The sequence below is a fragment of the Aspergillus brasiliensis genome (assembly GCF_001889945.1).
Source record: "Aspergillus brasiliensis CBS 101740 unplaced genomic scaffold ASPBRscaffold_1, whole genome shotgun sequence".
NCBI classification, from domain to species: Eukaryota; Fungi; Ascomycota; class Eurotiomycetes; order Eurotiales; family Aspergillaceae; genus Aspergillus; species Aspergillus brasiliensis.
The window spans coordinates 101,202-114,790 of record NW_027137442.1 but is presented as its reverse complement, the minus strand read 5'-3'; the positions used below and the strand labels follow the sequence as shown (position 1 = coordinate 114,790).

Sequence of the window (13,589 nt, the reverse complement as noted above, 5' to 3'; positions counted from 1 at the left end):
AACAAAATGCCTCCTTAAAGTTGGAGAATATAATCAATCTGAGTCCATTCCACCCAAAATGAGTCGGGAGCCTAGGAAACCCTCCTAGCCCGAGTCACCTGCTGCGGGATCAGCAGACTGGCCCGACTTCTGTTAGCAGTTCCCCCTTTCTCCTTCATGCCTTGGGTCTTTGCCAATTCTTCATCCCGCAGCCTTTCGTTGCACAGGATGGCAGCTACCACTGCGGCAAGTTCGGCCTCCTGGTCTTTATTCACACCACTGTGGCCGATGATAAAGGTGAGGAAGTCGATGGGGCGTTGCCCTGGTTTGGCGCAGGTACATGAGAGCCATGGATTGCGACAGAGGTTACTGTTTTCTCAGTTAGGATATCTAGATACACGTTGTGTGAGCAAGGGGGAGGGGACTTACCAGACTTGTGCCTTACACCGACACGTAACGTGATCACAATTGAACAAGAGGTCCACCAGTGAGCCACATTTGAGCCCCCTCTGTGCTTTACCGAGTCGCGGATCTTCAAAGACGGCCATAAAGCCCGGATCTTTCTTCCCCGTCGAGGTACTGTTATCATACTCCGGGCATCTGCAGCCAGAGCAGAACGTCGTGCTGCAGTATGGGCAGCTTTGCGACGAGAGCTTGCTGTTCAGATGCTTTGGTGGGATGAACCGGCCGCACGTCGGCGCAGGACAGTACCAGCGCTCTCTAGCTGGGGTCGCATACTCCTGCACCTTGGCGAAATAGACCGTTCTCTCCTTCGGTGTCAGCACGGGGAGGATGACCTCTGTCGGGATCTTCTGCTTGCAGCATCTGGGCGGGAACAGTCCTTCCTCCGACATGACTGTGAACACCAACTTCTTCAAGCATCTGCTGCAGTATTTGTGCTGGCACGGCATGCTGATCAGGCATTCGGCAGGCATAATATCCAAGCAGCACGCGCAGGGCCTATAGAGCGAGTTAGCGTCATTATCAAAAATCAAATGTTAATTGAGTATATATATGGAAGACTTACTCGTCGATTACCTCCCTTTTCGCAAGACGCTTCGAGAACCGCCCTCGGACCTTCTGCACGAGCCGACTCATCTTCGACTTGTGGCGGTGTTCCTCTTCGCTATGTGACATGGTTCTCAGTGATGCGGCGTCCACACTCGACACACGGTCTATTGGCAGTGGTTCCGTGCTGAAAGTGCTGCCACGAGCCTCAGTCTTTTGGCGGTGTTCTGCGATACGCTGGGCAGCGCGCGAAGCCAGATCTTTGACGTTAAATGCAGTCATCTTGAATTCCGGCAAGGTTTCTCTTTCCTCTGTGACTGTAACTGCTTCTGGCTGACCTACGAGATAGAGCGGCTGAGGGCCGTACGCTTGGGGACGGGGTCGGTGATGGGAAGGAGCAGATCGGACTGAATGATTGCTGGGTGCAATTCCGGGACGCTGGAATCCATAATCGCTGGTTTCGACTTTAGAAGGTAGGGCACGAGCAACGAGCAATAGGCAGTAGTAACATAATACTTAGATTGATGGCAAGGGTCTTTGAATGGAGTTGTATCTTTGGAGTATGTAGGATGTAAATTGAGTTTTGTAGGAGATAATAAGTAGCATAAAATCGCCGCAGCCGGCGCAAGGGCTACCTGGGTCTTTATAGACATCTTCCGATTGTTTGTTGGACTGCTTCGGCATATCATCCGGGATGATCAAGAGGAGGGTGGGTATATCGCACGACAACTAAGCGACCATGCCATGGGTAAGGCAGTCGAATGCCACATGTCCACCGCCCATTATTTGCTAGAGATACCTCTCAGAAACCGCTTTCTGCTAGAGTTAGACATCATTCGCCCGTGTGCAGCTGTAGGATGACCTTGAGGGCGGGGCACCACCTGGTCCATGCCAACATCCTCGACCAACCGCGAGAATACGGAAGAGATAGATGAGGACTATTGGCGACCAGGAGACGGGGATTCGGGGATAGACGAGAAAATAGTAAGTAGGCTGGCGCATGGAGCGCAACCATGCGGTTGACCGTCGGTTTGAGGTGGTCGACGTGTTCGACTGCGGGGCGAGCAGGAAGAAGATCAGGTAGCAAAGCAACGCGCCCATCCCAGCCTCACCGCAACAAACCATTTCCCCAATCCCTCTCCATGACTCACTTCACCTACCTTCCTTCCGATCGTCACCAACTAACTAGCCACTGCCCAACGGCAGTCCGAAGGCTGGTCGTCGGTTCACGGATTGGACTCTTGCGTGGTCGAGCAGTGCATGAAGGACTACTAGCGCGTGCTTTTAAGTACCTCTCAACATTTCCAAAGCAATGATAAACCATCATCGCCCATCCCCAGATGGGAAATGAACGTAAAGACATTGTTCTATGAATTCCACTAACTTAGGATGGGCCAACATCTTCCGAGGGTATCACAGATAAAATCGCTAAAGAGTATGAAAACAAAGAACGAACAGCACCCCAGAGTCAAGGCCAAGCAGGCAAGCAAGAAACTTTCATCAAACCACTCCAATCAATGCAAAAAAAAAAAAAAAAACCGGAACTCCACAGACAGCCATTGCCCGCTGAACTTTATATAGCACCAGTAAACTTCCGACTCGCCCAGGAAGAACCGTGCTCTTGGTATTCTTGCCGGGTGATGGCGACTTTCCGGAGCTCGTCTTTATTTGTAGCAAATCGGGACGCCCCCAACCAGGCGGAGCGAATCGGACTGTGAACAGGGAAATGATGATCATCAGCTCGTAGTTCGGCAAGGACAGGAGACAGTATCAGTAGGGCAGCAGGTCTTACTCTTGCGGGCATTTCACCCGGACAGCGCATTCCGCGGAAGCCAGTTGGCGTAATTCCGACTCCCTGCCACCCAGTTAGCCAAAAGAAAAACTGCCATTCCGTCAAACATAGGAAGACCACACTTACAATCTGTCCAAAAATCCTGGGAGTAGCGCATTGCCACCGACGACCAAAACGTTGGCCAGAAAAGCCGGATGCAGTCCGGTAGGCAAGACAGAAAGACTTTGCATGATAATATCCGGAATGCCGGCCTGCTTCATGCCAATGTCGCTGGGAGTGAACAAGATCTCCGGAACAGCGAAGCGCTCGTTGCCCAAGACCAGAGCATCTTCGGATAGTGCTTCCGCGCTGGCCCCCGACAATGCTCCTTTCCTCTTCTTGGCGTTCAAGAGAGCGTCGTGCGGTCGCATGAAGCCCTTCTTGCCTGCATTGGGGTCAGGGAGGACATAGTCCACCATCACCCCCTCGCTGGCGTCTGGCAGGCCGCGTTTCCGGTTGCCCTTCCATGTCTGTTCCATGTCACCAACGAAGTTGTTGCTCACAAAGCAGACAGCTTCCTTAACCTCATTCATGATATAAGTCTCATCCACCATGTTGTACTGCCGTACTGAGACCATTTCCTTCAGGTAGTTCGTAAGATGCTTGCCACCAAGGTCGAGTCTGCGAATGGCACGTTGAAGCGGCTGTCCTTTGTAAATCGGGGTCACCGTGGTGTGAGAGTAACCCGAGTCGACCACCAATAAGCATTCCTTTGGAGACACCGTCGTGTTTGCCTCCTGCACAATAGGATCCCCGAACAGCGACTGGACATCATTCCAAGCATTCAGCGACGGCCCTAGATGCCATACGCGTCTCCGTTAGCAAATCATGCTCCCCGAGCAATCAACTTACGACCACCTAGCATCCTTACCAACGCATCGAAGATATCCTCCAAATCCCCATTCCTCCATGACAATCTCATCCGCATTCTTCTGCAATGCCGGCAACGCATTCGGCGCCTCCGTCAACAGCAACGTCGTATCCTCAGGGTCCGTAATTCGCAGATCCTTACTGCGCACGGTCTTCTCATCGAAAAACGAGTGCTCCCAGATCTCTTTCTGAGCCTCCCAATTCACAATGTAGCCCTTCTCGACGGGACGACGAAACATCAACTCGTTCCAGTCCGTCACATGCGTGTTCAGCTGAGAGCCGACGTAGATCTTGTTGCCACGGGTCTTGACGATCGCATTGGGGATTTCGGAGCAAGCTGAAAGCGCTTTCGATTGGTCATCAGAAGGTGCAGAGTCTGGTGCATAGCCGGCTTTCAGGGTATATGCGCCATTATCGATGACGAATGTCTTGTCGGGGAGAGGTTGGACCTTGGCGACAGAGGCCCTGCCGGAAGGGCGAGGTTTGGAGGTGCCCATGTTTGGAATAGGGGAGTTTAGGTCATTAGAGTTGAAGTAGAGGGGTTGTCGGTGGGACACATGGGCGAATTTGATTCAGGGAAGACAAATGCGCGGGAACGACTGGCGAGGGAGTTGCTGAAGATGGAGAAAGGGAAGACACGGACTAAATCCAGAATGACCGCGACGGAGCTTTCGGTCGGCGATCGGAGATGCCAAGCTGTCGAGCTCCCAAATCGGTAAATGAGGGCTCAGGCTTAGGGCATGATTCTTTAGAGTACAAGATCTATTGCTAGTATTTTCAAGAAAGGTCTTGATATTGTACTGTTGAGCTCTATCTCTGTGGTAAATTATGTCTGATTGAAAATGTATCGTTTTTCATTTCACACTGTAGTGGTCGGTCAAGAGTTGGTCATGGTTCCTACTCAAATCAGGATAACTTCCGTTGTTAGTATTGACACGCCTTTCAGGTGAGAGAAACATAATGGGATGGTACTCGATAAAAGATTCTATGGATCTATTCGATTACTGCTCACTTCTACTACCAAATAGAGTGTGAACTATAGCGGTGGAATTGCCCAAGCTTTTCTGGTTATCACTCGTAGTATATGTATATATTTCAGGAGGGGCCAATGTACCAAACGGTAGTATATAGATGTAGCCTGGAGTCGCAGGCAACTACAAGTCATAATTCGCCTACACAATTAGTATTACAATGATAGTACTACCGGTATGGAGCTCAAAAAGTACACTGCAAAGTAGGTAATACCTATCGTTGTATCTCGAACTCGAGAATAGCATCTACCAGGTACATCCGCGGGCAAAACCAACCAGCCGCAGGTGACCCCGCAGAACCCTAATCAGAAGGCCAGGAAACTAAGGCGCCCCGCAGCAACAACAAATTTCTCCGCCCGTCCAAGTCCATCCGCATCGCTTTCCTTTCGCATCAAGCACTCAACAAACCCACTCGTACCCGAACAGCGCAATCGCTTCGACATGTCAAAGAAACTCCAATCTACCCTCACGACAAGCTTGACGCTCCTGGACCAATTCCAGGGTGCCATTGCCTCCCCGAGCAGCGATATTTCCTCCTCCACCGACCTCTCCGCAAAAGATGCTTTACCCCTCCTCTCCGCCGCGTCGACGACCCTGAAATCGCAAGTCACCAAGCTCTCACTCCTCACGATCACCTCTCCCTTTACCCCCTCCGCCGTCACGAGTGTTATCAACGCTTTGAATGAGTCCGTGCTGCCTTCCCTAGTCGCCGCAGCACTTCTCGTCACCCCGGCCCATCACACGAAGGCGTTCCAGTCCGAAGTGCATGTTCTGACTCAGACAGCACTGAACGAAACGACAGCACTACTCAAGGAGGTCCAGGCAGTTGCGAATAAGGCGGAGGATGCCCAGAAGAAAGAAACCGGTTTGTCGCAGTCCGAGAAGGATGTAGTCACGGTGGCGGCCGGGCGCTTGTGGGACTCCTGCGACGCCCTGATCGATCTCGCAGCGAAGGGTGTGGTCGGGTTCGTGGTCCGACGTGTGGAAGAATGGAGAGATCTTGTCCGGGATGCGGTCCGGGAAATCGAGGAGTGGGATCCCGATGAGGAGGGCGACGACTTCTTCGATGACCTATTGAGCGATGACGGGAAGGGCAAGGCCGACGAGGATGACGTGGAGGATGAAGACAATGATGATGAGGATACGGCTGCTCTTCATGAGCAGAAGAAGTCGGCTCTTCGGATCCTGAAACCGGTCGCGCAGATATATCCCACCATCACGGCGAACAGACTCAAGAAAACTTCCGATTCGCCAGCAATCGTTGGCAAGCTGGAAGCTCTGATGAAATACCTGCAGCAGATCCCTGGCCATGTTGACGAGATAGCCGGCGCGTTGTATGAGGCGAACACGGAGAAATCTCTTCAATACATGCGCAAGACAAAGGACTGCGCCGTCAAGGCCGTCAATCTATCTAGTCTTCCCTTGGATGTGAGTGATCCTGCCGATGCGCCGCAAGAGAAAGAGGACAAGTTCACCACTTGGGCCACGACTTGGCTGAAGGTCATGGACCAGGTCAGCAAGTCTGTTATCGATGCGACTCAGTGAATAGGAGTTCGCACCACCTTTCATATAATATTCCCGGGATAGGCTTCAAATCCCATATTCATGTAGCAGCAGTGAGGTCTTTCCGGGAGAGTACATAGCCACAGTCAAGATGCGAAATAAGATACCAATGCTACGTATGTATGTGCGCTTTAGATGGTATAATATACATAAGTCAAGAAGCCGAAATTAGAAGTCCTCCCAAGCAGGTTTCTTCGCTCTTAATCGTACCTCTTTCCCACATTACGCTGCAAATCTACTCATCGTTCGACTCGTCGCCCGATTCCCATTCGCGAAGTTCCTCTATAGAGATGCGATCTTTGAGCCATTCGAGAACCGCATCGGTGCCCTTGGCCACCACCTGCCAACGGGGAACCCGAAAACTATTTCCTGCTACTTCGAAGCGCCGCAGGGGTGAACCGTTGCCCCAATTCTTGCTGGAACCTTCGGCCCTCAGCAGGCCGAGCTTAGGCGGCAGAACACCAATATCGTTGTTCCCGACGTCTAGGACCTGCAGACCCTGCACAGCTTCAAACTCGAGACTGCTGATTCGGTTATCAGAAGCCATCAATGTTGTCAGATTCGGATAGCTCCGGCGCACGGCAGGAAGAGTACCGGAGAGACGGTTAGATGAGACATCTAGGTAGGTGAGACCTGGCGCAGTGAGGTTACTTAGTAGCGGCTCCAGCGTAGTCAAGCCGGCAGCGGCAATTGTGAGATTCTGAAGACTGGGAAGAGAAAGGGGCCCCGAGAAGAGAGATGCGCCATTTAGTGGGTTATTCGAAAGATCCAGATCGGCTAGGTTAGACGCGAGCAAGCTGAGAGCCGGAACAGGAAAGCATTGTAACTCGTTGTGTTGTAAGTGGAGGCATCGGACTTCGTGGAAATTGATGCGTTCCAACTCCTGTACGTCTACTTCCCGCAGATCGGTGTAGGACCTGTCGACGACACCACCAGACTTGATTTGCCAGGAGGCCGTCTGGACCGGTGTTTCTGGCGCCAACGTAAACTGGGTCGCAACAGAGCCTTCGTCGTCTGTATCTTGCGGTTCCGGTTCGCATCTGTTACGCAAATCGCGCTTCAGGTCGTCCGTGCTCATGCTCAGAAACTTGCGTTCCCGCAGAGGATTATTGGCTATGCGGAAGGTGACTAGACTCTCCATCAGGCCAATCTTCTCGTCTAGCCTCGAGATATCGTTGCCAGTGAAGTCAACATTTCTGATGTTCTTGAGGCCAGTGAACCCGTGAGGAAGGTCTGATAGGTTGTTATCTTCCGCTAACAGGGTCAAGAGAGCTTGCCACGATGAAACATCGGGTAACGATTGAATGCGGTTCGTATTGAGTGTTAGCGTCTGCAGATTGGGAAGTTCGAGGCCTTCGTTCTCCGAGAGCCTCACCAAGGCGTTGCCGGCCACATCCAAAACCTGTAGTGTCTCGAAATATTGCACAGAAGCTGGTAAAAGAGTTCCCTTCAATCTGTTTCTTGGGGCGTGAAGCTCCTTGAGCGGGAGCATATGCAATCTTTCGAATGGTAATGTGCTCAATTGGTTATTGCCCACGTTCAAGACTCGGAGCGAGGCCAGTTTTGCAAGCTCTCCAGGAAGCTCTGTCAAGGCGTTTTCATGCAAGTCCAGTACTTCCAGGTTGCTGAGGCGTCCGATATCCGGAGTAAGGCCTCCCTGAAGCTTGTTCCTGGCAAGTCTCAGATCTCTGAGGGTCGCCAGGTCCATGACAACATTGATATCGTCCATACTGAGGTTGTTGTTTGATAGGTTTAGGGTGTGGAGTCGCTCTAGCCTCCTTAGGCCTATTGGTAGCGATTGAAGAATATTGCCATGAAGGTCTAAAAGTTCAAGCCCCCCAAATTGATTCCCCTTTTCGTCAATCTCTGGATCTAGCTCGTGCGCATCGATATCGGGAAAAGCATCATCGGGGAGCTCCGTGAATTCGTTGTCCGCGGCGATAAATTTAACAAGGTCCACACTCTCATACCAATCAGTGGTGGAATTGGAATCGAAGTCATACATCGTCATGACTTCTTTTGGCAATTCTTTAAGAGACATAGCCGCGATATTTAGGTGACCAGAAGTTCGACCTGCGTCGATGCGCTTCCGCAAGAGTCCGTGGTTTGGATCCTTAGGACCTTGATTGAATGGATCGTCCGTATCAAAATCGAACCCACCGGAAGCAGTTGCCGGCTTCGAGCTTTTCTGAGCCTCGGCCTTCCGCGCGGCTTTGGCCTTTGCGATGCTTTCCCTCAGAGCGCTAGACGATTTCGAGACCTTTCTAGTTTCCATCTCAGTCTGTTGTTCCGGAGTAAGATCTGATGAGGTCGATTTTGCAGATGGTGACCGTGAGCCCATCAAGGATGGCCTCTGACCCGAAAGACCCTGCTGGATCTTCCGGGTTTTCTTCACTTCGAGGCGTTGCTGCGGAGCATCTACAGTCGGTTCTGCGGGCCTCGTAGACACCCTGGTAGGTGCATGACGAGGATTAGATGCGGATGTCACGTCGTTCTTCCGGTCATAGTGTGTTATTCTTGTAGAAGGTGGTTTCAGTTTCGAAGGACTATCTGTATTAGGAATGAAGATTTGGTCGGATGCTGCACTGTTCGCAGAAAATGACGGACCACTCCTCGACGGAAGACGCATGGACGACGGCGGACGAGAAAGATAATCGCTCCCACTAGGTTGACGAGAAGATGACCTGGATGGCGACCTCGAATAGCTTGTCATTCCGGACGGTGGACGAGATGGCGAGCGCATGGGACTAGTTGCGCCGAAGAAACTACTAGATTGTCTGCTCTGAGGTCTAGGCGATTGAGGGAGCTGGGAAAGAGTCTCGATTGTTCGTTCAGACAGGGATGGTCGTGTGCGACCTCGAAACTCTGTATCATGAGCTGGCACAGTGTCGGCCTCCAGATAAAGGGATTTGTTATTCAGTGACCCTTCGCTTTCCGTTACCCCCGTATCGCTTGTCCTTGTCCGAGAAATATCTCTTTCCTGTCGCTGGGTACCCACGGGCTTTTTTGGCACGGCATACTTTGGTAAGGGCTTTTTGAACACGGGCTCTTGAGAAGGTCTGCTCAACCGGCTGGCATGAAGACCGGAGTCGGTTTGTAGTTTCTCGCGTGATGGGGAGGGACGGAGAGATTTACTGGCGGCAGACGTCGGTAAAGGTAACCTGGAGGCCAAGCGAGGGATACCACTCGGTCGGTTGGGGGTCTTCTGTGGGTTATCCATCTTTTCGTCAGTTGTAAAGGGAGATCGAGCACTTGTGGACGAAAGTGGCAGGTGTGGTGCTGCGAATTGTGAGAGATTTATAGTTGGAACTTGCTCACAGGTAGTGAGGCATGATGGTCGGATTTAGCAGATGAACGCAAGTTTGACACGGCGAAATTGTGCGATACGCGAGTGCAATAGCGATGGTTCTTGCTGGTGCGTTCCACTCAGGGACTTGAGGCCGGAATGGATTATTGTTTACAACTTCCCACGAGGGGGAATCGCCGCATGTGCTGCTGCCTGAGGCCGCAAGATCCCTGATCCGCTCCCCACATTGGCGTTGATCGTCCCGATGGAACTGGAGGAGAGACCCAGGAGGGGTTTATGCTTTGTTCCTTCCAGCTTGAAGGAAAGCTTGCATATATTATCTGTGTACCGGACAATAGCAGTTCTATGGTACAGCTTGTATGGGCTACGGTGAAGCACAATGCTCTTGAATGTGACAAGTCGCCGACACTATCATTCATGAGAACAGTCTCCATAAATAGATAGTGGGACACTACTTCTTCAGCCTGTCGCTAAACGAACCTGGCACTAGCAAGCAAGAGACCAGCCGTATGCCCATGGTCAAATTATGGTGACCTTAAGCACTCCATACAAGGTAGTACTATACAGTGACTCCGCGTCCTGAATCTCGTGGTTGCGAATAAACCTCTGCTTGGGTCTTACCTAGTACCACAGCCTGGGTTGCTAGAACCAAACACGGTGTAGTGCTATTTTTTATTTGCACTACTAAGTTCCTTGTGACGACTTTGGCATTCACATAGTCCAAGCTTATCAGGAGCATACTTCATCAAAGTAATTCAAGTGGAGCGTTTGGCCTGCAAGCCTAGACCCTAGATTAATGACTTCATATAAGGTTTATAAACAAACTAATTCTCAGATAGTTTACCTACCCATTTCTAAAATAGTCAGAGAGACATATTTTGGTGTTGGCTCCCAAATGACGTCTCAGGCATACACTTGATCAGTGGCACTACTAACGAGTATATTCTTCCGTGCTTACTACCCGTTGCAAATCCTCAGACATTGAGTACTACTCTCCATATGTGTCGGGATTATCTACTCTAATAGAGAAGATAGTTATTCCCAACAGCATACACGTATCACAGCAATCTGGAAGAGCTAGAAAAGGAAACAAAGAATACGTAGCGTACATTCCACAGGCCATAGTGCCTCTGCTTAACTAGGCGGTATATGAGATGGGAGGAATGATGCGGGTACACACACAAATACATATACACAACACACCTAGCAATCTAAGCATGATGGCCGTACCCAATAGATAGGACCTAAACCATTAACCTATGCGCCAAAGGAAAGCTAGATACTAATTCATGATCAAGATGCACCCGACCATTGGTTGCCCTAGTGACGATAGCTCTGGCCCATGGGGTTCGGCTTGTGTTTACCTTTTGCTGAGTGTCGCGGATCTGAACGCTAACTGGATCAGGCATGGTGAAGAACTAGCGCGCGGCTGGGCTCACGTGGGAGCGGGTGGTTGGTCGTGGTTGGTCGAGGCTGAGCATCGCAAGCGACTTCCCAGCCTCCCCGAAATGCGCATCGCCCGCAACAAACATCCTTAAGGCATCAAACCGTCCCTCCGCCGGCGCTCCTTACTTCCTTCATCTTGTCTATCTGTCTCTATCATCTGCAATACCCCTCTCCGATTCCCCTTGCACTCCAAAACGTCTTCCATCAACCTTCTATCACTTCCCAAACCTTAGGTCTTCCGATTGGGACTCTCTGCTACCGCCTCCTTATCGCCTACTAATTGCCTTGCTTCGGTCCAACCAACGTGCCTCAACGGCCCTATCAGTGATAAGCGCACCGACCCAGCAGTATCCATCGTAGGGAAGCTCGAGGACATTCGATTTGTGACAGTCAATTCCACATCACATCGTCGCTTGCTTGTTCTCAGGCATCTCTTCCCCCTTCCGCTACTTTCCTCAGGGGCTCTCGACACGCCAACCGAGTTTAACAATCAACTTCATCCTGGCGAGCTCTTCAAACTAGCCGTACTTTTGATCGACCGTGTTTCGGATCTGGTATGTCTGACCGCCCCACGACAACTGTTCAATACAACGCATTGATGCAGCCAATGCTGACCTACTTCTAGTCAAACATACCTTGTCGACGGGTATCACCTACCTGTTCCTACGTATAGATATCTGTCATGTCGCAAGATCCTGATTCTCATCTCTCGCAAGGCTCCCTTGCCCCTCCTGCAGAGATCACCGGCCCCGCAACGCCCATGCAACGTGCAAGTCTGTCTGCATCACCAGACCTGAGTGTAGGCGCTGGAATTCCGGTATCACACTCCGACCACAGTAAATCCGTATCACCCTCGCTACCTTCGTCTGATATGACGCCGCCGCCATCATCACAAATTCCTGGGGCCCCGCGCCAACGTTCAAGATCTACTTCAAGCTCCTTGCTAGCTTCTCCTCCCGATATTCAAAAGACCCTCTGTGTTGCCTATGGCGCCTCAGAAAACCTCCCCACTGTTGATGATATCGATACCGCCGATGAGTCGAAACTCCGGGTGATGGCTAAAGACCTGTTAAGCGTTGCCCAAGAGGCTCGCATGTCAGCTCTGCACTTCAAGCTACAAAATAGTCTGCTGTCGTTTACTAGTAACGAAGCTATCAAGCGTGCCGAGGTAGAGCATCAACTTGCTAGAAGAGAGGTTGAGATCATCCAGAGTTCTGAGTATCGCAGCCGTCATTGCCAACCTGAGGTCAAAGCAGTGCAGCAGATCTCCAATGTGGAGCTAGAGCTTGCCCTCAAGCGCAACCAAGAGCTTGGAAGAGTAAATGCCACACTCGATCGGCGGCTGCGTCGGGCTAAGAGACTAATTGAGCAAGAGAAGGAAAGGTCAGACCTTCTCGAGGAGGAAAACAAATTGCTGAAAGAGCGTATCAGAGATAACCGGAAGCATTTCTCTCAGATGATTGAACATGGTCCGATGTCACCCAGCCCCCAGAGAGAAATACACGCTTCTCATAGGAGGCCTCTGCCTCATTATGTGGAGCACGATGGTCACCAGATGAACGGCAGCGATAGCCATGACCCGTTTGCGCAACTCCTTGCTGCCGACCGTGTTCTCAACCGAGGATCACCTAGTGTCACATCCACACCACACAGAAACCGTGCTTATAAGCAGCATAGTGATGGCCAGATGCGAGGAAACCCCCCAATCTCCTCCGTTCCCATAACACCGTCCCGTGCTCGTATGGCCCATGAAGGGAACCAATATAGCACACCGGGGGTGGAATCTCAAGATAGCCACCGCGATCGAGACAGCACGATATCGGCATCCGACATCGAGGAAGCTGAGACGGAGGAAGACATCCCAGCGTCCGAGGCTGGAGCTCTTGCTAGCAACATGCTTCGTCCCCACGCTTTCAGCAACCGTCGTGAAAGCCGAGTCGTAGCGAATGCACCCAAGTCCAGCACACTGTTGCAAACGAAATTGTTTGGTCAAGTGAGAAAGTCAGGTGTTGAGCGTCCATCGACTGGTCTTAAGCGCAAGGCGAGTTTTGATGGTGCGACTTCGAAGAAAATGAAAGCGGAGGAAAGGGTGGGTCTCGGCATTGACACCTGGAATAAATAAGCATGACCCGTGCACAACCATGGAGCATGTGTAACAGGTATCTATACCGGGCTTCTAGCTATCTCACCGCCACGACTCATAGTTGCCTATCACTCTTGCGGGTCAAAGCCGGTGATGGCTGGATATACTTCCGATTCATTGCAGATGCTGCTTGAATCCTGGATCTGTTTCTTATGTACTTCTTTCCCTTTTCTGGGAATCTGTGACGAATGATGATGAACTGTAAAATCCAATGGGGGCACTGGGTGTTTTTCTAAGGATACTACGACTTATTGGCAATTGGTTCTGGGACTTATCACACAGGGGTATCTTGTTACGTTGTTGGCTTTAATACATATAGTTGGCGGATTTGAACATAATATCGTATTGAATGGAATATTCGTTGACTGGCATATAACAAGAGCCCGAGTGCTCCACGATGGTTTGGAAAAA

The 13,589-nt window shown here is 51.1% G+C and overlaps 5 protein-coding genes across 5 annotated transcripts; 2 read left to right on the top strand and 3 right to left on the bottom strand.

Annotated features, from left to right (window-relative positions):
- Window positions 1-71: 71 nt before the first annotated feature.
- ASPBRDRAFT_49826 (BRcat and Rcat domain-containing protein) lies at window positions 72-1,269 on the bottom strand (the record flags this gene model as incomplete). The annotated part of the gene is made up of 3 exons (XM_067626429.1): window positions 72-348; window positions 409-939; window positions 1,007-1,269. 3 exons carry the CDS (start codon window positions 1,267-1,269, stop codon window positions 72-74), a joined length of 1,071 nt encoding a protein of 356 aa, XP_067484038.1.
- A 1,255-nt stretch (window positions 1,270-2,524) lies between these two features.
- On the bottom strand, window positions 2,525-4,352 carry arp6 (actin family protein). The gene is made up of 4 exons (XM_067623411.1): window positions 3,690-4,352; window positions 2,906-3,614; window positions 2,780-2,842; window positions 2,525-2,699 (listed from the first exon to the last, which is right to left on the bottom strand). The coding sequence occupies exons 1-4, from the start codon at window positions 4,183-4,185 to the stop codon at window positions 2,561-2,563; spliced, it is 1,407 nt and encodes a 468-aa protein (XP_067484037.1). The 5' UTR covers window positions 4,186-4,352; the 3' UTR covers window positions 2,525-2,560.
- An 808-nt stretch (window positions 4,353-5,160) lies between these two features.
- Window positions 5,161-6,264, top strand: ASPBRDRAFT_49824 (uncharacterized protein; the record flags this gene model as incomplete). Its single annotated transcript, XM_067626428.1, has 1 exon — window positions 5,161-6,264. The coding sequence occupies one exon, from the start codon at window positions 5,161-5,163 to the stop codon at window positions 6,262-6,264; it is 1,104 nt and encodes a 367-aa protein (XP_067484036.1).
- A 253-nt stretch (window positions 6,265-6,517) lies between these two features.
- On the bottom strand, window positions 6,518-9,502 carry ASPBRDRAFT_49823 (uncharacterized protein; the record flags this gene model as incomplete). The annotated part of the gene is made up of 1 exon (XM_067626427.1): window positions 6,518-9,502. One exon carries the CDS (start codon window positions 9,500-9,502, stop codon window positions 6,518-6,520), a length of 2,985 nt encoding a protein of 994 aa, XP_067484035.1.
- Window positions 9,503-10,887: 1,385 nt separating this feature from the next.
- Window positions 10,888-13,157, top strand: ASPBRDRAFT_60484 (uncharacterized protein; the record flags this gene model as incomplete). Its single annotated transcript, XM_067628241.1, has 3 exons — window positions 10,888-11,028; window positions 11,269-11,589; window positions 11,709-13,157. 3 exons carry the CDS (start codon window positions 10,888-10,890, stop codon window positions 13,155-13,157), a joined length of 1,911 nt encoding a protein of 636 aa, XP_067484034.1.
- Window positions 13,158-13,589: the final 432 nt, after the last annotated feature.